This window comes from Onychostruthus taczanowskii, unplaced genomic scaffold (assembly GCF_017590055.1).
Source record: "Onychostruthus taczanowskii isolate IOZ18803 unplaced genomic scaffold, ASM1759005v1 scaffold27, whole genome shotgun sequence".
Lineage (NCBI taxonomy): Eukaryota > Metazoa > Chordata > Aves > Passeriformes > Passeridae > Onychostruthus > Onychostruthus taczanowskii.
In genome coordinates, this window is record NW_024500017.1 from 3129180 (window position 1) to 3154515 (window position 25336).

At 42.5% G+C, this 25336-nt stretch overlaps 1 protein-coding gene across 1 annotated transcript in view; it reads right to left on the bottom strand.

The window, feature by feature from the left end:
* Positions 1–25336, bottom strand: part of EXT1 (exostosin glycosyltransferase 1) — a 176040-nt gene that overhangs the window by 6282 nt on the left and 144422 nt on the right. The window contains exons 2-8 of the mRNA XM_041407588.1: positions 19141–19234; positions 16470–16577; positions 12559–12678; positions 7063–7195; positions 5593–5711; positions 4811–4906; positions 1721–1810 (exon numbers count right to left, since the gene is read on the bottom strand). Coding sequence (XP_041263522.1) covers positions 1721–1810; positions 4811–4906; positions 5593–5711; positions 7063–7195; positions 12559–12678; positions 16470–16577; positions 19141–19234 — 760 coding nt within the window. The remainder of the gene's footprint in view (positions 1–1720; positions 1811–4810; positions 4907–5592; positions 5712–7062; positions 7196–12558; positions 12679–16469; positions 16578–19140; positions 19235–25336) is intronic.

Below are 25336 nucleotides of genomic sequence, written 5' to 3' on the forward strand. Positions count from 1 at the left end.
ATACCATGGGGGAAGTGAAGCAATAGAGAGTTGTCTCTTCATGGAGAGCCACCAAGCAGAGCTGCTGGTGCTGGCACCCTGGCAGAGATGTGCTGGAGCTGCAAGGTGTGTTCCAGCAAGAGCTGGCCAGCTGCTTCTGTCTGCAGCACAGAGACCAGGGGAATCGTAAAGCAAATACCCACTGTGCAAACACATAGGATCAGCTGTAAGTTGCTCACAGGAGCAACAGAGAAAACAAAGCCAAGTAACAAAGTCACAAAGAAAAGTGTAGGCTGTCTCACACAACAGCATATATTTGTGCTTCAAAATGTTTAGGGCAAAACATGGCCAAGTCGAATGAGAAACACTATTTATTTCATAGTTGATATGTGTTCCAGAAGCCTGTATGACTCTGAAGTTTGTAGTATGACTAAATACCAGTTAAAACAAAACAAAGCCTCAAATCCTCAGGGAATCCACCGGCTGGATTGCTGTAAATACCCTGTCAGTGCAATGAAGTCCTTTAGAGGCATTACCATGATCCCCAGGGCCGCTGACATGGGACCCTTCATCCTGAGCAACAACCTGCTTAGGAAGTCCAGCCCAAGGAGAAATGTCTTTTATTGCTTTGGGGTTTCTGTGGGCTGTGCAGGTTTGCACACAACTGCTTTGGCAGCAGCCATATTCTTCCTCATCTAGCAGAAACTACCAAGGTGTAACACTGGTACCAAAGAGGTTCAATGTCAACTATTTATTTCATTTTTGAAGTAAAAGAGAGCTACCATGGCTGTTTCTTGAGCACATCATCTGTACAGGGGAGAAGAGCAGTTGCAATCTCATGCATTTAGAACAAATTCAGTGACATCTCAGGGTATATAGCAGTGACTGAAGACTAATGTTACGCGTTTCTTCATGACATTTAAGTACTGGCAGCATCAATGAAAGATCCCCATCACTGATAAAAATGCATTTTTATGTAGGTGAAGTGGGGAGAGCAGAATGACCATGGACATGGAGGAAAAAGGGAAAACAAAAGAAAATCGAGTTTTTCAAGCTATTCCCTGGCCATCATTAATAATGTATTTCCCAAATATTGCACTCTATATAAACTGTCATCGGTTTCCCTTGTGGTTCTCAGGAAGAGGTTCTAGAAATCAATACTCATCCCAGTTGTAAAAATTGGTTTTCTACAGTATTTTTCTTTTCTTAGTGCTATCTTGCTCTTGGCACAGACACTCGAGCACCTAAACTAGCAAAGATCTGCAATTTTATGGGCTGACACAATGGGGAGAGAGCATTCCTCAGTGAAATCTGCACTAGGGTGGCAATGCTGTCTTTTGGAGTGATAGCAGTCCCCTTCTGCTGACAAGCCTTCCCCCTCTACCTACACCCTCTACTGATAATGTCGGGGGGGGGAAGCTACCCCAATCAGAAAAGTGAGAGCAGAATATTAAAGCTGACTGCTCTTGGCTGCCTACACCCGCCTGCAGCTATGTTACTAAAATAATAAAGAACGGAAGAACCATATGCTAATGATGAGCCAATTAACCAGGGCGAGAAGCTCCTCTGATGGCAGGCAGTGGCAGGGCTGCTGAAACAAGTGCAGCACGTTAAATCTGAGGAGTGTAGCAGGAAATCTTGTAACATTTGCTCATTGGCAAAAGCAGAAGAAGAGCGTATCTGCTGTGCTCAGGCTGAGCCCAGGAGCCAAGCAGACTCCCAGGATGACAGAGAGCCTTACCTCAGTGGTTGAAAGCACGGTGTCCTCATCCAGGCTCAGCACTGCGTCTGTCACTATGTTGTCGTAGGGTAGGAAGCGACTGCTCATAACCTGTGGGTATTCAAGGCAGAAGGGGAAGAAATAAAAATCACTTGAAGGACTCATTTCCAAGGCAAATACTTAATTTTATTCTTCACTCTTATTTCCTCTTGTCTGAGGTAGGTGGCATATTTCTGTCTGGGGGAAAGGACCCTTCAGCTCTAAAGTGAAGCAGTGTCATTTTTGTCACCCCAGCAGTCTGCCTATACCTTCTATCTGAGGAGTAATTTCTGAATAGACCTCCCACTTTGCAGCAGGCCGCTTTCCTTTAGTGACAAACTGCATTGGTCTGTACTGATAATTAAATGTGCCTACATCTTCTTTGTGCAGGATATTTTCTCTGGTGGCTAGGACTGTCCCTCTGCTCTCCTACAGGGTGTGAGGATCAAAGGTAATGAACACTGAGAAGGACTTTGCAGCCTTCATAAGCTTACACAGCTGGGAAACCAAACAGCCCAGGCTGTGCGTGAAGGATGTAATACTACCAGGATGGTGCAACATTCTCCATCAGAAAAGGAGAATATGCTAAAGAACTTGAGCTTTTAAAGCTCACATTGAGCTTTATCTGCATGAAGAATTCTATAGGCATTGTAGCACTTTAAGAAGTCACATTCTTAAATGGCCTTCCTGTACCTGAAGGGAGCCTGAAAGAAAGATGGAGAGGGACGTTTTGTAAGAGCATGTAGTGACAACACAAGGGGGAATGGATTCAAACAAGAGAGAGTAGGTTTAGATTAGGTATTAGGAAAAAATTCTTTACTGTGAGGGTGGTGAGGCACTGTAACAGGTTGCCCAGAGAAACTGTGGATGCCCCCATCCCTGGGAGTGTTCATGGCCAGGCTGCACAGGGCTCTGAGCAATCTGGTCTAGGGGATGGTTTCTTGGTCCATGGCAGGGGGGTTGGCACTAGATAGTCTTTAAGTCCCTTCCAACTCAAACCATTCTATATATAAAAAAAACTATATGCAGAATAAGCTTTTAAAAGATATAACAGGACAGTCCTCAAAGTAATAGGAAATAGATGGGAAAGTTGGATCAAAAAGATAAGAGCAAGAAATGAAAATCCATATGGTTTCTTTATCAGACTAAACAGCACCTTTTGAGAACTGATGAAGAATAACAAGGACACAACACATTTTGTTTCCCTCATTTGCTAGGAAAAATAGCCTGGTTAGTTACTAGATTTTCTTTACCAATTTACTATCCAAGAAAACACTTCAAAGGTCAAGCCCAGTAAGAGGAATCCACTGTATGGAAACAGGGACATGAAGAAGAGAAGGAAGAGAAGTTTTACACAGCTCTCCTAATTGACATGATCAGTTCTACATCCCTGGAACCTGTTTGGGAACAGGTCTTTGGAATCTATGCCTTGATTCAGAGAAAGATCTATCTCCATAATCAAGATGTTCACAAAGTCTGTCTGGAGAGCACCCCTTCATCACTGTGATGGCCTTGGTCCAGGGAGGCAGGGCTCTGATGAAGAGGTGATCTGGCTGGGGCTGAGGGCGTTGCTTTGCTTACACGAAGATGAAGCAGAGCAAGCAGCCAGCAGGAGACCCATGTTCTCATCCCTAATCTTTTACAGACTGTGCAAAAATTTTAAATAGTACAATAGTCAGGACTCGCCATGTATTTTTTTAATAGCTAAAGTACCATTTTGTAAAATGGGTGTTATAATATTTGATTTCAAGGGAGGAGTGAAGGTTTGGTAAAGGCAGACCACCATGATCAGCTGCATGGAGTACTGGTGCCTGCCAGCAGGTCTTGGCCAAGTTTGGAGATGAAAAGCAGTTCCTTTGTGTAACCTTTGAACTGTGTTGCTCTGGCTCTGCAAACTTTGTCTAAAAAATCAGCTTTGCACATAAAAAGCCATTTGGAATACGCTGGGATATTAGAGGGAAGAGACTGTCCACTATAAACACACCTTTATGTACTCAGGAGACTCATTTGTAATCTAAACAGTGCCTGGGGCCAATTTCTACAAACATTATAGCACTGGTCAGAGATTTCTCCTCTATCTCACCTCTGCTAGTTTTACAAAAAGAAAATAAAAACACTTAGAACATTCAAAAGTCTCAGAAATCTCTACAACCTTTCTTGGCCCTGCAGCAATTCTCCTGATACTGTTTACATGGATAGCTAAGGCCAGAGCCTTTAGCTGCCAACCTTGCAGGGCTCTCTGTCTCTTTTTGAGGTGACAGGGAGAAAAGACCAAAGACAAGATTACAAATTCAAAATAGGACTGTACAGGCAAAGCAACTAGAAGTTCCCTTTGCCAACGCAGAGCTCTGGAGCCAGCTGACAGAGACTGCAGAGAGGTCCAGCTCAAATCTGTTTCAGATTCTAGAAGCAGGAAGTCTTGCTTCTCTGAGGCCTGCATTTGGAAGGGATTCATCCACTGAAGTGAGAATTTAAAAAAGCTCTTTTCTCATCTGATGGTATCTATTTACACTTTGTGAAAGTACAAAGAAGACATGTGTGTTGCACAGCAAGAGATGACATGGTGAATTGTTCCTACACAAGTGTTCCATGTCCCTTCCGATTTTTTTTGATGGCAGCAGCACGTCTCAAGGCCATAAAAGAAGATACTTTTCAAAGACAAGTTCTCATTTTTAACTCTGCTTTTGAGTCCACAGCTGACCCCCAAGTCTTGCATGTGACTTCTCAGACTCAAGGAGTGCAGCTGCATCACTACTTTCATGCGCCTGCAGAGAGATGGAATCTCCAAGGATGGGGTCAGCACTATCTGCTGGTGGGGTCACATTTCAAAACTGGGTCCCACCTGTGAATCTCAGATTCAAGGCATTAATTGTCATGCTGAGGATTTCTGAGTGCACAGGGCCCATGCATGAAACAGAAATCTGCAACTAAGCTGGTACAAAAGGCCAAGGAATAGAAGGGAGCTGTCATTTTGTTGAGAACTACAAAGCTTTCACCAAAGCTGCTGGAAAAATAAATTCCCATCCCATCAGAGAATGCAGGCAACCTTTTACCATGCTCCTCTCCACCTACCTTGCTTTCTCCTTCAATGACTATGACAGGCACAGAAGTGGCAGGCCAGCGGTGTTTGGCTGGGAGAGGTTTATCACAATTCCATAAAACAATAATCTGAAAGAGAATATTGGACCATGATCAAAGACCTTTGTGGATTTCCAGACAGACATGTTAAATTCAAGTTAGGATTTTTAAAATCAAACGCTATGAAACAAATCCGCATAAAAATAACACTTCCTACATTCATTTCACCCAAGCTGACTACTTACAATATATACCCTCTCAGGCAAATATAGGTTGGACAGGAACTTGGGAAGTCTCTGTCTCAGCCAGACGATACAGATGTGACTGATTTACTGTGGCTCTCATTAAAGGCAAAACCACTTGTGACACTCCACTGCATGAGGGTGCTCCTACTGAACTCCCCAGGGTTTTTTTAGAAAAGCCAAAATCCTGGCACTGATGAGATTAAGAGTCACAGCGGGAGGAAGGAAGATCATGTAATGGCTCTTGAGGCACAGGTATCCTTGTGCAGTTTGCAGCACACACTATGGACTTTGAAGTGCACTCATTATTTTACCTGTCTCATGTAACAATGGGTTTAATTACTATCTCTATTCCACTCCCATTATACCTCAAATTTTTATTTCCCATGCATGTAGGTCATAGACCATAGAAATCTCAGAGGAAAGAAATTGAATAGAAACAGGGGGTTGAAACAGGACTGAGTCACTAGGCTCCACATTCCTGGCAGAGTGGTTTATCTCTGCTGTGACTGCCAGCCAAACAGTGCTGCTTACCTGTGCACAGTACTGGGACTTGGCTACAGCAACCAGGAGTTTCAGCACAGGCTGAGATTGGGAAACCAGGGGAGTTACTGCGTGGATAACGGCAGTGAATGTGGAAAGAGGCTTCAGACCTGAAGTGAAGAGAGACATGTTCAGTAAAGACGAAATCGCCCCAGTTATTACAGATTAAAGGACTTCAGGGATGGAAAAAACAATCTGCACTTAATGCAAACCTTGCCAGGTTTTTTTAGGTCATCTCCCTTCCTCTCAGATATCAGATGCTTCAGAGGAGTTCACACTTCCCTTTAACTCCCACTCTGCGCCTTTAACTTCCAATCTGAAATACCGGACTCCAAAACAATTATTTCCTTTTCTTACTCACTGTTTCCACAGATGTTCTGTTATCTCTTTTTTTTCATTCGGTTTGTCCCACAATATTGACATCTAGTTTGTTCAGCCAAATGTCTTTCTCGACACAGATTCTGTTTTTGCTGCCTGGCTCTGGATGCTTGATGTTTTTTACAGATTATCTCCACAAATTCCAGAAGCTTATTCATTTTCCTCAGTTCCATTACAGACTCTGTCAGATTTTTGCTCTTTCTGGGTTGATTCCTATCCACATGCATCTTCAATTACATCCTGAGCTGATAATTCTGCTTGCATCCTTGCCTTCCATTTTTAAATTTTTGTCTTGCTATGAGTTCCTTTTTTGCCTGGAATAACACATCCTACTGGCATCCACCCTTCATTACTGCTCTCAACCTCATCTAAATTCATCAGTGTGGGGGTCATAGTCGTTTTTCATCAGAATTAGCACAGAAACCTTCTTCTCCCTTTTTTTAACACAGTAACTGTCAATTTTTAGCAGGTGAGCAGTACAGATCCACACAAGTGGGATGGCAGGGGCTGAGCCAAAAGTAGCAGCAATCTGGTAAGCAGGATCCCTTCAGCCTGGAGGCACATTCGCCTGCAGAACTCATTGTTCAAGCTCTGCTTCAGGAAAAAGCCATGAACCTACCCCCTATTCATTTCTTCTAGTGGGATTTGTATGAAGACACATAGCATGCAGAGTAAATCCATACTAAGTGTGCATTCCAATAAAAAGTGTCATGGGTAAATTACCACTTTTCCAATTTGCCAAGCACAAATAAACAAAGAAAGGAAAAAGCTATTCCTCTTATGTCCCCTCAGGCCATGAATGGGTCAGCAACTCAGGCATTAATTACCAGCAACTGAAAAGTATGAAGGAACATACTTTTTTTTTCCAAACAATCTCTGCAAGCAAGAGGCACATGATGCATGTTGATGAGTCAGAGATGTTACAGTCTACAGTGGGTAGTGAAGATTGAGACAGGACAAATGAAAGGCATAATTAACTAGAAATGAATGGTAAGTCACCTGGCACATGCTACTCAAAGACAAAACTTCAAAATTCCACTAGAAATTCCAGATGCTACTACATTATAGCAAGGATTCACTCACCAAGATTAGCATAGTAGTAAGGAAAATCTCCCAGATATGAGGAATATTGTGGCAGTACAAATAACCCTCCAGGATGTTTGTTCCATATTAAGCTGTTACGTGATATGTGCTTAAATATTCTGTCCTGAATAATCTGGAAAACAAGAGAAGTAATGATTTTTAAATAGACTGTCATAGTCACTGGTAGAAGCTTCAGGGACTCCAGCTGACTGGAATCATCACCCATTCTGCAAAAAGCTGAGGCACACAAATTACTAGATACTCCTCCCTGATCTCTGTTAAAAGGACTCAGAACCTGCACACTCCGACACCACTTCAGCAGCTCAGGCTTTGTGCCATAGGTTTTAGAGCACCTGATTAGTCTCTCTGGACATGGGGACCATACAATTGATTGCATTTTATATTTCAAGTCAAATATTTTGTCTATTTGAGCCTCTTAGCAGTTGTAAACCTGATTAGTTCATTGTCAGCTTTACTATCCAGAACTCACAGAAGATAATTATTGCAAGATGGCATTAAAAAACTAAGTAATATTAGGAGATAAGGAGAGTACTCGAAACCAAAAAGACTTTCAGCAAATCAGGCTGCATTAATTATTATTTTTTTCTTAATTATAAAGGGATATTAGCATTCAGATGCATCACTGATTCCACATCTCAGTTCTGTAACAGCTCCTCATTGGATGAAACAGACGATCTTTTCACAACTATAGAGCTGCCTCTATAGGGGACCAGAGATTCCTAGACTTTTAAGGTCAGAACAGATTGCTACATCATCTACTTTACCACCTAGAATACCATAAGTAAAAAAGGAAAAAAAGATAGCAGGCCATACAATTAGTGTGTATTTATGAAATTACAGTTGCTTCACATTGGATGCCTGACGGCAGGAACAAGAGTGGATCTTACGCTGATGGGAAATCCTTTAAACTTCCTGCAAAGACAAGATTCAGTGGTGGGAATCTCTGACTGATAGGACAAATTCATCCTCCAAAGGAGGTCCAACTTTCTAAGTGCAATACACTCCTGAGCCACATATTCTGACAGATTTGCCTTCCCTTGGAGCATTAGAAGTAAGCAGGTCTGGAGATGGAATGCTGCAAAGGGCCAGTGGGTGGTGAAGGATGAATTTTCCCCCAAGCTGTCTAAGCAGGAATGCCTTGCCTTCTTCTAAAGCTCATCTTTTGTTATCTTCCAAGGAGGTTTTCATGTCACTGGCAGTTCATGCAGCATACAGAGCTTGAGTGCCAAGAACATGTTGGTTGTTCTAACCCAATGTCTTTGGCCTTAACACAGATGTATCTGGGTGAAACTTCATGTCTCTGAAGCTGGACTGAAGTGTAGGAAAACCAAAACACAAGGAAAAAGACCCACCGCAAGAAGAACAAAAGCAGCTGCTGCAGTCTAAGCAAACTAAAGTCTCTGTAAGCTAAGTTCAGGGACATTTGGTCAATACATGAATAAGTATTGCCACAAGCAGCAATTTTCCTGGAATTTTTGATTGCCATGACAAGAAAATATTAAAACACCAGTTACATTGTGTTAGACAATCCACTGCTGGTGGCAATACATGTACTGCTAAACTGGGGCAGATGTTAAATGCATGCTTTTCTGAATTTTGCCTACAGCCAATTACCATAGCTAATATGCAGTAATTCACTCACATGAGTAAGTTAATTTTACTTTTTGTTTTGGAATAACAGACTTAGGACTATAATGCCATCACTGACAAGAATGTATCTGAATATTTCTAGTTGAGAAGTTGGGTGTATCAGTTGTCAGATCTCCCACATGGCAGTGGGGACAGGAAAAAACACAGACAATGATTGTTGTTTGCCCAACTGCCACTAAACAAGAGAGAACCTGGAAAGTATTTATTTTTGAGTGTTTACCACAGAGCATAAATACTGCAGCTCCTCCCTCTTGCTGTCTCAGGACTGGGGCAGAACTGGACAAGTAGAAGTCTGTAAATTTGCCTGGCCAGGAGGTTTACACAGGAGGTGGGGTTTTCTGGGGCACTGGCAGCCAGCAAGGCTGCAGGGCAGACCCGCGGCTGGCGTTCCGCGCCTCGGCGCGGCCGGAGCCAGCGCAGCTCCACGGGGCAGAGTCCCGGTGCCACCGGAGCACCGGCTGCTTGGGAGCCCCTCGGCCTCACAAACCCCACCAGAGTGCTCCTGCATCCTCCTGGGGAGCTGCAGAGGTGCTTCACCACAGTGAAAAATGGATTACTAATTCAGCACTCTCCTGGGCCTACATACGAAACCTAGCTGTCTGTCAGGTCAGAGGGGGAAAACATGGCAGAGAGAGAACTAAAAAGTGTAAAAAAAAAAAATAACATGGAGCACACCAAGGAATTAAAATGTAGAGTGTACAGTGTTGCACATAGTGCAGAGACAGCATCTACCTGGTCTCTCCAATGATAAGGCATGACAGGAAGTTTAATAAGAGAAGAAAGGGGTTAGAATCTCTGGCAAGATCTCCTTCTTCTTTTTGGAATGCATTAATAAGTCCAATATTTTTGTCTCCTCATCCTCACACTTCAAAAAGTTTACATGTTGCCCTTATCATTGCTGCTTTTCAACAGGCCCTAGCCAAGCATCCAGCATTTATTTTCTGCACTTTGTGCTGTCCCTGTCCCCTCCTCTTCCTGTGCAGATACGCTGGAGCATGCATCCAATGGTGCCTGCAGCAGCCCACTGCTGCACTGCCAGAGCTCCCACTCACCAGCCTGCAGCAGACACTCGTGAGCATCACTGCTGAACCCTCACCTTGTCCAAGATACTGGGCAACTCCTCTGTGCCTGCCACAGGGGGTTGCTGGCCAAACGATTCAAACATCTTATATTAGGCTATCAGCTGCTTGGCTTAGGCCACTGTGCTGGGGCAGAGTTCATTTTCTTCACAGTGGCTGCTATGAGGCTGTGGTTTTGATTTGTACTAAACACAGGGTTGACACTCTAGAGATGTTTTTGTTATTGCTGAGCAGGGCTTGCACAGAGCCAGGGCCTTTTCTGCTTCTCATATGGTCACGGTGGTGAGGAAATTGGGGGTGCCTGGGAGGCTGGGAGGAGACACAGCCAGCCCAGGTGACCCAAACTGGCCTAAGGGAAATTCCAGAACAAATGACATTATGCTCAGGATATAAAGTGGGGGGAAGAAGGAGGAAGAGGAAGACATTTGGAGTGATGGTGGTTGTTTTCTCAAGTCACCATTACATGTGATGGTGCCCTGGTCTCCTGGAGTGGGAAGCAGTGACTTAATTTCTTGTTTTGCTTCATTTTTTATGTAGCTTTTGCTTTCCCTACTAAACTGTATTTATCTCAGCCCATGAGTTTTCTGGCTTTTACCCTTCCAGTTCCCTCCCTGACTCCACTGATGGGAGAGTGAATGAGTGGCTGCCTGGGGCTTGGCTGCTGGCTGGGGTTAAATCACAACAGCCACCAAATGCTGTGAGAAGATCAAGGAACTTAAAATGTGATTTAAGGTTTCCAGAGATGTGCAGAATAAAGGGCTGTGATGTCCTTGCAGACATCTGTTTTGGTGAAGACGTTTTCTGTGCTGATATCCTCAGACAGGGACATACATTGGCATTGCAGTTAGTGGGCAAGTGATTATTTTGATGATATCTAGAATCATCAGAGCACCCTGACACAACAGTATTACAACAGAATATGGATCACATCCACCAAAAAAAAAAAATCCTGCTAGGAATTTACTTCCAGGCATTAGACTTTAAAAAGAGGATATACTGCTTGCAGGTTTCAGACAACAAAAGTCACTCTCAACTGTATTAATCCTTTCCTAAGGAAAGTTAAGATAGGACTTAGGCAAGTTGAAATGTGAAATGAGTGAAAAGAATCCCTCTTAGCTGTCTCAGAAGATTGAGAGTCCAACAAAAAATATCAAACCAAAATCAGTCTCCCAAACAGATGAAAAAACCGAGAACATCAACACCAGGCATACATTCATTGGTTTCATTAAACTAAATATTCTGGGAAGACTTTTGTCTTCACCTTGTTTTTTCTGCTCTGAGCAGAAACTCCAGCTTGCTGGTTACCCATCTGCTTCACCTTTAGAGGTTTTGCTGTCCCTTGGGCTCCTGAAACCACATGGGCCAATGTGTCCCAAAGCAGCACCAAAGACACACGTGCGAGCACTGGAACTGGATGTGATGGACACCAAGGCTGTGGGAGCTGCAGGTGATGTGCCCTGGAGTCCAGAGCCAGCACAGGCAGGAGAGGGGCAGTGGGGACAGCTGTGTGCCCCTGTCCTTTCAGCAGCCCCTAACAATAACAGGGCACATGCAGGGAAGGCACAGGATGTGTGACGCACCTGATGGACCCTGAGAGCACTTCTTTAAGGGTTAATTAAACTGTGAGCAATGGCACATGGTGTTCCACCTTTGTGAGTCTGATCCTGGTGTGGGCTGTGGTAATTATCACTACCTCATCAGTGCTTATGAGGACTTTGAGGATGAAGAGCAGTTCCCAACAGGCAGCACAGATGAAGACATGCTCTTCTGAAGGCAATGGGAGCATTGTGAGGATAGCTATGCCAGGGGCTCTGCAAATGTTCCCTGGCTGGTTTTCTTCACTGGCATGGAAAAACCTCAGGAACTACCTTGCAGCAGCTGGAGGTTGATCAGCCATGGGCACTCATTTGCAGTTTTCAGGGAGAAGCAGGTACAGCAGGAAATGTGAAGCCTTAGAAACTGCATTTCAACTGTGCACAAAGGTGCAATTGCAGAAGCATTAGCATAAGACGAATGCATTTGCACCTACAAAGTGAGCCCCTTTCAGTGGTACAAATGTGTCAAAAATTTATGTGAAAAATTGCAAAACAGTTAGAAAAGAAACCTGCTTTTGAAATTGCAGCCTGGGCCCTACTTCTGAAGAACCTTTCATCTTTCCCCGGTTTCTGAATTCAGAAAGGATTTTCTCCACATTTGAGTTCATCCGTCTCCCCTTTTAATAGCAGTCTAATTATGATTATCTATTAATAATTTATAAGAATGATCAGGCCTTTCCCTTCTCCTGTGTGTGAGATAACACATGGCATTTACAATCCCCCCTTATTCTTGAGCCAGATGAATATCTCCATCATGAGGCATCAAAATGTTAAGGAATGGTCAAGGAGCTCTGCAGTAGCATTATTTCCAAAAAGAATTCCGGAAAGGTTTCTTAAGAAATACATTTACTACCAATGACAAGGACAGTGATTCATAAGCCATAAAGCCTTGCAAAGTCAAGATCACACATGACAACTTTTCCATGTGTTGGGTAGCATCCATTTTTCACCGTGTCAGTTTTCTAATGTGGATTTTGATAATGAAGAAAGTATTTCCTTAGGGGAGAAAACTCATCAAGATGCTGAGCTTTTTTCCCAGTGACCAATTGCATGTCATGAAAACCAAGGTCTGAAGCCAGCTGAGGACAGGAGCAGTTGGACAGGCATGGAAATCTCACTGCTTGGCAAGGTCCCAGACAATTTTTACTTACCTCTAGTGTAGTCAATACAATCTTCTCAACTGAAGAAAAATAAGCCTCCCACAAGAACTGTGTCTGCTGTCTAAGTGCTAGGATTTTATCCTGATGGATAGACCTGATTGTAGAAGGAATCTGTAATACAAGATGTAATATAGTCAGAAGCTTTAGAAACAACACAATCTCATCAAATGGATCTGCTGCTGACAAGCCCTCTCCTCCATTAGCAGGTTGTACAGCTTCAGCACTCCAGTTCAATGGACATGTGTGTCAACAGTTAAAACCTTGATGTAAAACCAATGAGACACAACCCTGTATAACCTCTGATATTGAATATATTAAATTTTTTTAAATTTGCTTTCTTTTAGTTTTTGATTGTTTTATGGTAATGAGTGGTGTGGCACAGTGAGGAGCTCCTCCATGTAGTCCTCATGCTTTCCATCCCACAAAACTCTTCATGGACTAGTATTTTAACAACCTAGTACCTGCAGGGGCTGAGAGTTCAACAATAATCCCCACATTCCAAGTATATTAATGTGATCTGGAATTGCTTTTACCACAGCATGGCAACACTAAGTGTCCTAAGGAAAACATAGCAACACCTTAAGTAAGACTCCACTTTTTGGGAGCCTGTGGATCAAATTGCATTTTAGTAATTACCTTAGGTGGAAAGAATAACATCTTCCACAACATCTGTTATTCACAAGTGAAAACAGTGCTCATTTTTGCCCTCTTTCCATAACCTACACGTTAATTGTTGTATAAGTTGCCTTATAAATAAACCCTAAATTGTCCTGCTGCAGCCCTTTTCCATTAAAAAATGTAACTGCTCACTAGAACAGAAGGAAAGAGCTTCATGTCTACATCTGTCACCATCCCCATGTCCCTCTCAAAACTAAGGTGTGTATATGCCATTTTTAAACTCAGGACATTGACCAAGGTCTCCAGTACAACTTGGACAATGCAAAGTGACATAATCAAGGGGATTTAACTGGAATTTGCTTCAGTGATGAGGGCCAGTCACAGCACTAGAAAGGCATTTAGAATATATTGCTGCTTTGTGCTTATCTTTTTCCAGAAATGAACAGTTGTGTTCACACACACACACACACACACACACACACACACACACACACACACACAATCACTCAATCACTTTTGTGATTTCTAACTGGAATCACAGAATTGTTTAAGCTAAAAAAGACCTGTAAGCTTATCGAGTCCAACCACTAAATTATGCCAACTTGTTCTCAGACACTGATTTCTCATAAATCTTTTACCTGAGTCATTAGTTTTAAAAGCAAATACCTGGGCTGTGTATTTGGTCCTTGCGCCTTCCAGCTTATTCTGAAGTTTGCCTGCATCCCACCACATTCAACCCTTTCCTGACCAAAACACATTCTGCTTATTCCTAAAATATTCTGAGAAGAGGTGGTGATCATTATTTGCTTTCACATATTCCCAAATCAAATGATTTCCCATGAAACCTCTTTCCTGAAGAAAATTTGCAGCTTTAAAAATTTACATGTAAAAAATTTTCACAAGAACCACCGAATTCTTTACTTGCAGAGTTTGCAACTAGGTCTGGACACTTTGCCCATGGCTCCACTGGGTGCAGTGTCAGATGGGCCAGTATTTGCTCTCTCAGCCCTTCAACTCTTAGACCATCATCTTAGAGACACTGCTAATATAATACAGACTTTGGGCTTATGAGAGAGTCAGCACTGCAGCAAGGTGGAGCAGAAGAAAATGGTCAGATTGCCCAAGATGCTGCTGTATTTCCCTCCCCTGTAGGCCCTTTAAGTAAAACATAGGTCTTCGGGTAAAATACTCTCTGCAAAAGTATAATGAAAGACAGAACTTGAAAACATGTATTGGAACATGTCTAGGAGATCACATCACTATTCATGATGTGCTCCAATAAGGATAATAAACATTACCTGTACTGCCTGCACAGATGTGTATTAATCACACACAGAAACATTATTAGTAGCAAAGCCAAGATTTAAGTCACTTCATAGTGGCAATACAACATTTTCTCAATAAACATTTAATGGCAATATGTGCAACCTCGTGTGTGTGCATACATGTGTAATCCACCCATAAAATCAATATTTAACCCCCACGACATCTTACGAAAGGGATGCTGCTCTGACTATGAAGGTTACTGCACAAAGTTATGATTTTACACACCATACCACGCTCCTGAGTGCCAGCAAACACAGTGTCAAGGTTAAAAAGAGCTTTGATGGGGGCTCTGTTACAACAGCTGGAAAGAAAAATCAGAGCTCCCATTTTAAATGCATTTGCCTATTAATCTACTTGTCCAGAAAGACAGGTGGGGAAAATGATGTATTAATACTAATCCAGTATGATTACATTGGAATTATTAGAACTTTAATAAAAGGTCATTTCAGCAATGAGTAGGGGGGAGGGAAAAACCACCCTGCACAAATAAATGCAGAAAAGCTCCCAGCACTATGATGAGGAGAATATGCAAATAAAAACATCCGAGTTGCTCTCAAACAGGAAATGAAAAACTGTAACATAACAAAAACATTTCCCAGAGCAGACATTCAGGCCCTCTGCCAGCTCTTTAAAAACACTGTTAATAACAGAGCAGTAGCTGTTCAATATGGAAGCAGCTGTGTGAAGTGAACGAATGGCACGTTACCGGAAAACATGAAGATCAGCAAATTATTATTATTTAGAGAGAGACATAATTTTGCTCAGAAAAAAATGTGCTGTCCACAGAAGCAAAAATCAAATGGCCCTTTTATATTTGTAGCTTGTATGACATTAAGTAGAATAGGCACGACATTGCAAGGCTTGCTAGGCCAGCTCTTCACAAATATTTACTTCCTTAGACAAGTTAACAGCCATTTGATGACATTGCAAAGACACTTTGTTTTAGGGTGCCACCACACCTATACCTTTGAGGGCTTCTCTCTGTGGAGGACACTAAATTCAAGGATATTAAAAAAAAAAAAAAAATCACTTTTAGTGGCTACTTTGCTACTTTGTGCTTATTCCAGATCTTGTGGCTCTCAGCCTTATGCTAGACAATGGCACTTTGGAAAAAACCAATTTCTCAAGAATGTCTCCTAACATGAACTTCTCTGCAGAATTTATGGAATATATTTGGACTGTAATACCCACGAACATAGCTGAAAGAACCAAAACAACCATAGTGCATTAAAACCAAAGCAGATGCTGAAAGTAGCAAGGAATTTGTAACTTCTCAACCCATTTTTGTTCTATCACCTCAAGATTCACAGTAAGTGACATGAACACTGTTTCAGAAAGCAATGCTACATGGTCCACACATCAGAAAAGGGAGAGATTCCGCTTCCCTCCCATCAAATTGTTAGATGGTAACTCCTGCCTGAGAAAACACCTGCTTTCCTGAGGATACCCTTGAGGATAAACTATTTTTTAAGGACTGGGGCAGAATGCACCCTCAAACCAGAAAAGGGAGAGATTCTGCTTCCCATCAAATGGTTAGATGGTAACTCCTGCCTGAGGAAACACCTGCTTTCCTGAGGATACCTTTGAGGATAAACTATTTTTTAAGGACTGGGGCAGAATCCACCCTCAAATGTTTTCCCTTTCATCACAGTACCTGGGCAGGTCTACCTCAGATTGGCATCCAAGTGCTCCACTTGGATGGAGAAGAGATTTCATGCTCTTTGCAAAAATAAAAATCTCCTGCACTTAAGAATGTGACCTGGTGGCTGCAATGACCTTCAGGTCAAATAAGGAATGATGTCATATTAAATGAGTTCACAGCCAGTCTGACACAGACAATCCCTTCATGATCAAAAAACCTTTTACAACCCTGACCTTTTGGATTCATCTTCCCTGTCCATTTAGATGGTGGCAGCAATAATCAAGTGACGGGCTGAAGGCCGCGGTCTCTTTCTTACCTGTAATAACAATCTCTCATCGCCGATGATGGCAGCTTGGTTCCAATCAATCACTTCCGAGAACGGCAACTCCCATCCATTGCTGAGCATGACCGGGACGCAGGCGGCCTGTGGGCACAGAGGCACACCACCGTCAGCAGGGCAGCTTCCAGCTTTCCACCAGGACCCTGATCCCCTCCTCTGCACAAGCTCCGGTGAGGCAGCGAGGCAAAGAACACCAGAAGCCAGAAGCCACAGCAGGGTAGCCCAAGTGTTTATAGTTTTCTATTTTGGGCTTATTCACGTGTACTGAAAGGTGGGGTTTGCACGGACAGTGGCATTTGCAATCTGGTGCTTACGCTGCCAGACAAAGGCAGAACTGTTCAATGCAGCAGATGGAACACTGGAGAATTTAATACAAAATGATGGCCTTCCTTGCTGCTTTGTGAACCACTTAGCAGGGAGCAACTTCCCTAGCTTTTATAGTATGTTGCTGACAACCCTACAGAAAATACAGATCGTATTTAACTCCTCACCACCTTTCCCATGAAGGAGTAAATTCTCTATCCTGCTTGGTATCAACTCTCGAAATAGAGGCAGCTGCACAAATAGAATTTGTCTGTCATCACCTGTCTACAAAAAGAATTGTTGTATGTCCTAAAATAAAAAAAAAAGCACACACATTTAGTGTCTATTTCTTAACAGTACGATCTGTGTAAACTAATTAAACTTTTATGAGTTTTACAAGTTCTTCTGCACTGGCAGTTTGCGAATACTTAGCAAATAGGCCAGTATTTCCATAAACAAATGATCACCACTATGTTCTGGTCAGCTCAATCACAATGTAAGATCCAAACCAAACACCTTCAGATGTGATGAAATAACCTAGTACCAGAGGATTTTTATCAAACCTGTGCTCTGGTTCAGTTTCTTTTGATCAAACCAAGCTTAAGTGCTCTGAGTTTGGTCCAGACCAGGGTTAAGGCCTCCCAAAAGATGGTATAAAGGGGCATCTTTCAGACTGCTGTACCTTCCTTGGTAAGATGCATCATGCAGAGCATCTTAAGACTGGTCAAATCTACGTTACAGCAGTGATTATTATGCGTAAACAACTGTGATCTTCTGTAAGGAATTATATCAGTGCATGAAAAAGGTCAACCAGAAAACACTTAGTAATGTGTTTTCATGTTTAAAACATTGCACTAATGTGGATTAGGACTTTCAACACCACCTGGATCCAGACAGAAACTGGGAATACATGATTACTGGTGAATACTGCTGCTAGCCTGATAGTGAAATCCTCAGTTGCCTGCATTTTATCATTAACCAGGAGCCCACAAGTGCTCTTCAGTGAGATACACTGCTTGCTTTCTCCTCCTGAGATGATGTATCTAACAGAAGCTGCATGACTTTGAGCCCAGACTACCGAAGAGCTGAGGAGTGCTCTTCAGGAGGATCTGAAGTGACTTGTCATCTCATACAAGCCAGTCCCACTTCTTTCTCTGAGGAGACTGGAGAGAGTAACAGCATTTTTCAGGCTATTAATCTTTTCTTTAGTAGGAGAAAGAGGCAGGTGACAGTCTAGAACTCAGATCTCAAATGTGATTGCAGGTGCAGGGTTCAGTGGTTACCCCTATGTGTCTAGGCCATGTAAAGTATCCAAAAAACCCATCAAAGGTGGGCAGACATGACAGAATCTACTGGAGTCCTTCTGGAGAAGCAGCAGAAAGCCAGAAGGGTTTTGAGGTACCCTGGGCTTCTAAAATGACATAATATACCTACACTTAGGTATGTGAATCCTGCTCAGCACTGCAGTGAACAACACTATCTAACAGTGTCTGGAACATTTTATGGTTGATGATGAAAAGGGATGGGATGCCATTCATTAACAGCTTTACTGTCAATGCTGGGACACTTTCCAAATGGCAAAACAGCAGCTGGAGGCAGGACCCTGTAAGGTGTGTTCATTTGCCATTTCACTGAAACCAAGCACCTCCTTCTCTCCACTCCAGCCTCCATGGCAATCCAGATGCCAGACCCACAGGGACTGAGTTGCAGCACGTCACAAAATGCTCTCTATGCTTGACTGAAGATCCAAGATTAGGCTGATGTTTGCCCAAAAAAAAACCCCAAAACCCCACCAGACAGGCAGAAGGTGGAGTAGGCAGGTGTCAGACTTGACCACTGTGTTGCCTGGCCACAGGGACCCTGGAGCTCTTTTGTATTGCCTTATGCATCTGGCCCACAGTGAAAAGGGGATCACTAACCAAAACATGTTTTAAAAGGTAAAGGATATTCAGGTGCTGTCCCAGACAGCACACACACTCCCTGAGATCAGCTTGAAAACAAAAAGCTATTTTTACTGCCCCAGGGCTTAGGTGTAAAGGCCAGTGTCTCCCAGGGGAAGTCTCAGAGCTTGACAAAATACTGGTCTTAACCAATCTCTCAGCCTCACCACATCCAGGGAAACCCTTTTCCTGGAGACAGAGCAATCCAACCTTCAGATGAGTTCAGTGCCTCAGCCCCTCCTGGGAAGAAGCTGCCAATTGCTCCAGAAGTATGAATAGAGGCTTTCGCAAAGTGGATTACTGTCCACTAGGGAAATGAAACACATTTCCCTCCTCCCCACCTCCCTGCTATTGCACACTGAATTGCAGCCAGCGTAGTCTCTGCTTTCAACTGCAGCTCTTACCTGCAAGGCTTCCAAAAACCTGAAAGAGCCAAGCCTGCGGCCACGGGGAACCAGACAGAAAGTGGCATTGTGCAGCATTTCACGGTAATCATACCTAACAAGAACAGGGGAGAAAAGAGAAAATTCAATTAGCAGTGAGTCTTAGAGTAACTGGGCGTGAAAATGCAAACAGCTGTTGAGACACATCTGGATAAAATCATCCCCAACCAAGACCGTTCAACACCAGGTTAACCAACTCCCTCCATGCATGTGTGTCAGCCTCCTCTCTGGCTCCTTTTTGTTCATCCTCAGGAGCAACCACCATGGGAGAATGCTGGGAGGAGAGTGGTAATGAGACTGATAAGGAAGTAATTTTGCCTTTGCAATAATAAGCCAGTTCTGTATAAACAGTGTGCGACTTCCAATAACAAACGCACATTAAATATTTTGATACCCAAAGCATTGTTGCAGCACTTCTGTGACCCTGACTTCTATTCAGATTTAGTCAAAGCCATGCATAACTGTGTTCACAAGAGGTTTGTACAAAGCAAAAAAATATTCAAGCTATGCCAAAGAAATATTTCCTTATCAAGCAGGCACTACAAAAGGGATGAGGGGATACAATGACTCACTTGGTGGTTATTGTAAAGTGTGGAGAGAGGAATATACGACCAGATTTTGGCAATTAATCATAGCTACAATGATCCATGCTTCTCTGAATGAAAGGGCTGATAGACACTTCTGGGTTTTTTTTCCCAATTACATCAATCACCACAAAATCATTCACCAAAACCACACATGAAATCCCAACAGCTTCCCGCCTGTTATTAGCAAATTGTACTTCTGACAAGCCCATGGCACTGTGAATGGCATTGACCTCATCTGAGTCAAAAGGATCCAGACTGAACACCCTCCATTCTCCAAAGTGTCCTGGACTCTGCACATAGATGCTATTTTGACAGCAACTTGTAGCAATGAATTTTTTGACACCAATAGTCTAATTTTACCATGTCCTGCAAGCAGAACAATTTTTTTTGTGTCTGTTTTGTGTCTATGTGCACACATATACATATATATACATGATAGTATTTTACATACAAAGAAGTCAGGATCTATGTTTATATTCTCACACAGGCCAGACAGATGGGAGTAAGCCAATTTTCAATTATAAGCTCTGTCTTTAGGAAGAGACATCTTGCAAAGGCCCATTTGCTTAAACAAGCGTGTATAGCTAATTTGCACAAGAAAAGGTCACCGTGAATGGATTAAGATTATCTCCACTGAGAGTAAAATAAAACCCCTCATTGCATTAATTAAAACTACAAAACAGACTTCAAAGTCCCTTTTTTCTTTTGAATCCTATCTCAGCTTTGGTTAAAATATATATATATATACATATTCTATCTGAGTGGCAGCCATTTATTTTTCTCTGCGTGGGATAGAGATTGGCAGCCATGTCCCAGCTCACCAGTCAGTACTGACACAGCATACAGGGGAAAATATTAGGACTGGAATACAAAAAACCCAAATTTTTTAAAAAGTTGCCATTTTTAAGCACTCATTTTTTACATATTGAGAGGTCTGAGGCTCTTTGCTTTTACTGTGTATTGTAGGACAACAAATATTAATAAATACCAAAAATAGAATACCCCATGGGGGTAGAATACACCAGTCAGAAGTTCCCCATCATTAGCTAGCTAAAAACATAAAATCCTGTTAATACCCCAGAATGCAGCATTTTCCACAAAACATTGATGGCAAAACCAGAACACAAAGGAAAGCAGAGAGCAAGGCCACTGCAAGTGAGTCTTCCATATCCCAGTGACATTCTACACTGGGCACCTTTTCTGTCATATCTAACTTGCTGGTATCAGTATAGATTTACAAAGAGAAAAAAAAAATGTAAGAGGATTTTGTTGACCATTTTCCACCGCAAAACCAGTTAGCACCTTGCCCCCATTTTAAGCATTTTAAAACTTAACGTGTGATTTATTGCGGAGGTCTGTAATAGCACAGTTCCTGGTCATCAATTTACCTACATCATAAGTACACAGAAAGCCCCATCCTAACCTTTATGTATGGGCACAAAATAACTACTCGCTTCAGGGAGGACGCACAAATACAGAAGGAAGATCCAGAGTAAAGTAATATCCATCAAGAGCTGCTGAAGTGAATGAATCGCACCAGAGATTCTATTGAACAAATTTCCCTGCAATTTCAACCAAAATGCTTTAAGGTGACTCAATGGGATCTTTGAGCTCAGTGATAAGGGACCCATGCCCACTTTAAACCCCTCAGAGACCACTCTGGGATCAAGCATCTATTTGAAATCCGCAAACATGAGGTGCTGTTTTTACTCCTTTGAGTTCATGGGTAGCACACCAAGCAGTGGGAGCACTCTGCCTTAGCTGGGAGACAGAAGATGGCCCAGTATGTTTAAATACAAATTTGGGAACACTTTTTGTGCAACACGTGTAACCAGCCCCAAACATTTCTGTCAGGTTGCAAGCATAGCTTTGTAACTGGAAGCATCACTTACAGAGGAAATAATGTACATGTACCAAACAGAATTTCAGAGTCAAACTTGCAGAAGAGACCATTTAATTTTGTTTGTTTGTTTTGTTTTTTGTGGGTTTTTTTGTTTGTTTTGTTTTGTTTTGTTTTTTTTTTTGTTTTTTTTTTTTTTTTTTTTTTTTGACTGCCAGGAAGCATTTGGAAGAGACCTTGGCCAAAAAAACATCACTTGGTAAATGAAACTCCAGCCCACAGACCATGGTGAGGACAGAAGTCTCAGGGCAACTTTCACTTTCAGACTCCTTCCTATTCAGCCCAGACACAACCATGCACACAGCAGCAGGTTTGATTTTTTTGATTCTGACAGGGACTGCAAAATGTTTATGTACATTTTCTACCACATAGTAGAAAGCATACAGCATTACACCTGAAAGCATCTCTGAGCTTTCCTTAACTCAGACTTAAAATACTTTCAGTGAAGTGAGTGCAATAATCTCTATGATTAAAGGTAAGTATCTGAGTTAAGTACTTGCTGGACTTGAAATTTCTCCTTCGCTTGTCCAGGAGAGAAATCAGAGCTGGCACAGACTTCCAGCAACACCCTCTCAGCTGGAGTACTGATGTTGTACATTAAGTACCAATCTGGCATTTAATGCAAACATCAGTACTGCATCAACAACAGGCTTTATTTCCCACTATCTCCACTGACTAATCTCAGCAAAACCTCAGGGAGGCAATCAAGTATGAGAACCTCCACTCGCAACTGGAGGAGGCATCTTAAGCTACGGAGAAAATAGTCAAGTGTTTAGAAGAGGTTCTTCCAGGGTTTCCTCTCATTCTTCTCCCCAGCAATGGGGGTTGGATCTGTTTCCAGAACTACTTATTACCATTAGCTGGTAACATCTGAAGATGGCAGGGACATTTGTTACGGTCTTCCAGCTTGCATTGCTGTGGCTTCTGAAAACTTGGAGCTGCCAGTGTGTGGGGACAGCTCTCCGTTACCTGCCTACAGAGACCCTCTTTTTTTACCTAGCTTTGGAGTTTTTTCAGGCTCCAGAAAATCAGAGCAAAGACCAGCACTGCAGAGTGCTGAGCAGGGGCTGGCTGGGCACTTCTTCCTTACTTGTGGTGCTTCAGTGTTGCACTACTTCTGGCACTTTCCTTTCCTTCTGGCAGCTTATCTTCCCTAGCATTTCCTGTAGAAAAGCTTTTAGAGGAGTCCTCTGCTTTGCTCAGAAGGTATTTATTTCCACAAAGCTCCAGGTTTCCACATTAGAACACTGGCGGGGAGTTGGGGCACATGCTTATTGCTCATACATTCCTGATTTCTTCATTCTGCACGCTTGCACAGAGGTACCATTCTACTGCCAATTTTAGGGTTGGCTTGGCCTGGGTCTCAGCTGCAGCATTCAAACGTTAAAATCCAAAATGCATATGCCTTAAAAATGACAGTTGGGTCTTCAAAACTAAAATAGCTAAAGATTTAATCCAAAGCTGGCATCCCTCTGTAAGTATTAGAGGCATGTTTTATTAACTTTCAGGCTTCATTTAATAATGATTAAGTATACCTTGTTCACAGCTAGTACCTTTTTAGGCAGCATAAAAGAATAGCTCTATTTGCAATCAATTCTAATTTATTCACAACTTAATTGAATTATTCCCTCCCTGCCACCACCCATAGCTGAGGAAATATGTTTGGCCCCATCGATCACCCAGGTGTAAACACTGCAGGGCCATGTGGGCAATTATCCAGAGGAGAAACACTGCCTGGCCAAACCATTTTAACTCCTTGATCCAACACACAGTGTCTGTCTTCCCCCATCCCCCTTTTTTCTTTTTTTTTTCTTCTGATGTGCCGACCATGTCAATCAGCACATGGATTAGAAAGCTGTTTGGCATTCCTGGTTCTCCATTATCCCATGGAGCCCTGGCAGGCTGCAGGAGCTCTGCATTGACTAATCAGCCATACCATACATTCCTTCCTACAGCTTAAGCATTTCCCCATGTCACTACACTGTAGAGATTATAAACTAGCCTGGGAAATATTTGCACTATCAATTTTAGTATAAACTATTTTTTGAAAGCCACTTCTTCATCACCACTGATTGAAGAGAGGTCTAAAATCTAAAAAGACTGTTTAGACCAGCAGATATGTCTAGATGCAGTAATTATCATAACACTTTATCTGACTGTATGTCACCTGTCATGTAGACAACATGTTTTTTGACAGGATACAATCACCATTCCCGTTTCACAGATGAAACCTGAGACACAAATGACTGGTGGCTTCTCCAGCAGCTAGAGGGACCTTGAGAATGCTAACCACAGCATCCTGACCTTACTTCTTCCTCTCTGGTGATGCAGCATTCACTCAAATCCAGCTGCATGTTATGGCTATTAAAATTCAGATGGAAATATGGGAGCAGAACCCAAGCCAAATACAACAGGTTTAACTCAAATCAAATGCAATGGGTTTAGCCCAGCAGTACATATTTTAACAGTGCCACACATAATCCATCTTCTGGAAGATGCTGGAGCTCATCTTTGGCAGGGACTATCAGCACATTCCACTGTAGATGTCAGATGCGACTAGAGCTGCTTTTTTACTTCCTGAGCCAAAAAATTGTGATGGCACTTAACCAACTATGTCCAAGGCTCCCTCTCTGAATCTGCAAACCCATGAATGCACACTGCATCTTCCAGAAGTTTCTGTATCATATAAAGTACTACAACAAAGACAGACAGTAAAACCTGCAACACAAGGGTAAATGGAGAAGTGTTTCTTGGTTTTCTAGTATATTAATTTTCAGCTATTAACCAACTGACCATTTTTCCATATGTAAATGCTTAATACAGATGGCTCTGAACTACTGGCTGGAAAGCCTGAGAAGAAACCCCACTCAGTCACACGGAGAGTCTCGTTGCTTGGTTTCCACTAAGGTATGTTGGCTTTTAAATAAACTGTCAAGTAAAACTTGGCATTGAAAACACCAAGTGAGTAACTGCCTTTGTAGAAGAGCTGACAGCTCGGCTGTGTGTCAGATAGATGGCTGCCCAGGACTGAGCTGGGAAGGCTCACGCATCCTGCTTGGAAGGGTGCCGCCGCTGCGAGCTGCTTGCCTCTGGATTTACGGCTGCGCAATGCTTTGAGGTGAGCTGAATGCTGGTTAACTGGCTACTGGCAGTACATCTCCTGCTCTGCAAGTGCTGCTTCTGGAATTAAAAAGTTTGGAGGTGCAAAAACATAATTGGAAAACTTTTTTTTCCCTGTTTAAAAGGCTAATTGATTTCACAGGTGTTTAATTATCATTTGCTGTGAGATAATACCTTGTAGTGCCATAAAAAATGGATTTAATTTTCAAGTGCTTGCAAAACCATTGCCAAAGCCAAGTTAGAGCGAAAGCTAGATAATTATTCTATAAATCAAACACACTGCCTCCTTTCTTTGAAATTTTTAATACTTGGCTATAATGATATCTGACGACCTTGAAACTAACATAAAAAGGATTTTTTTGCCAAGTGCTGAAAAACAGCCATTGGAGTATTTATTTCAGTCTAGCTCGTCACTGCAGCCACTGCCATCACACTGCCCAAGCTGCTGGACTCCAAGGGATGCTACTGTCTAACTACAGCAGCAGGCGTGAACAGCGACTTCAGAACACTGGTAACAGCTGAGTATGGGTATGAGCAAGAGCCCAATATG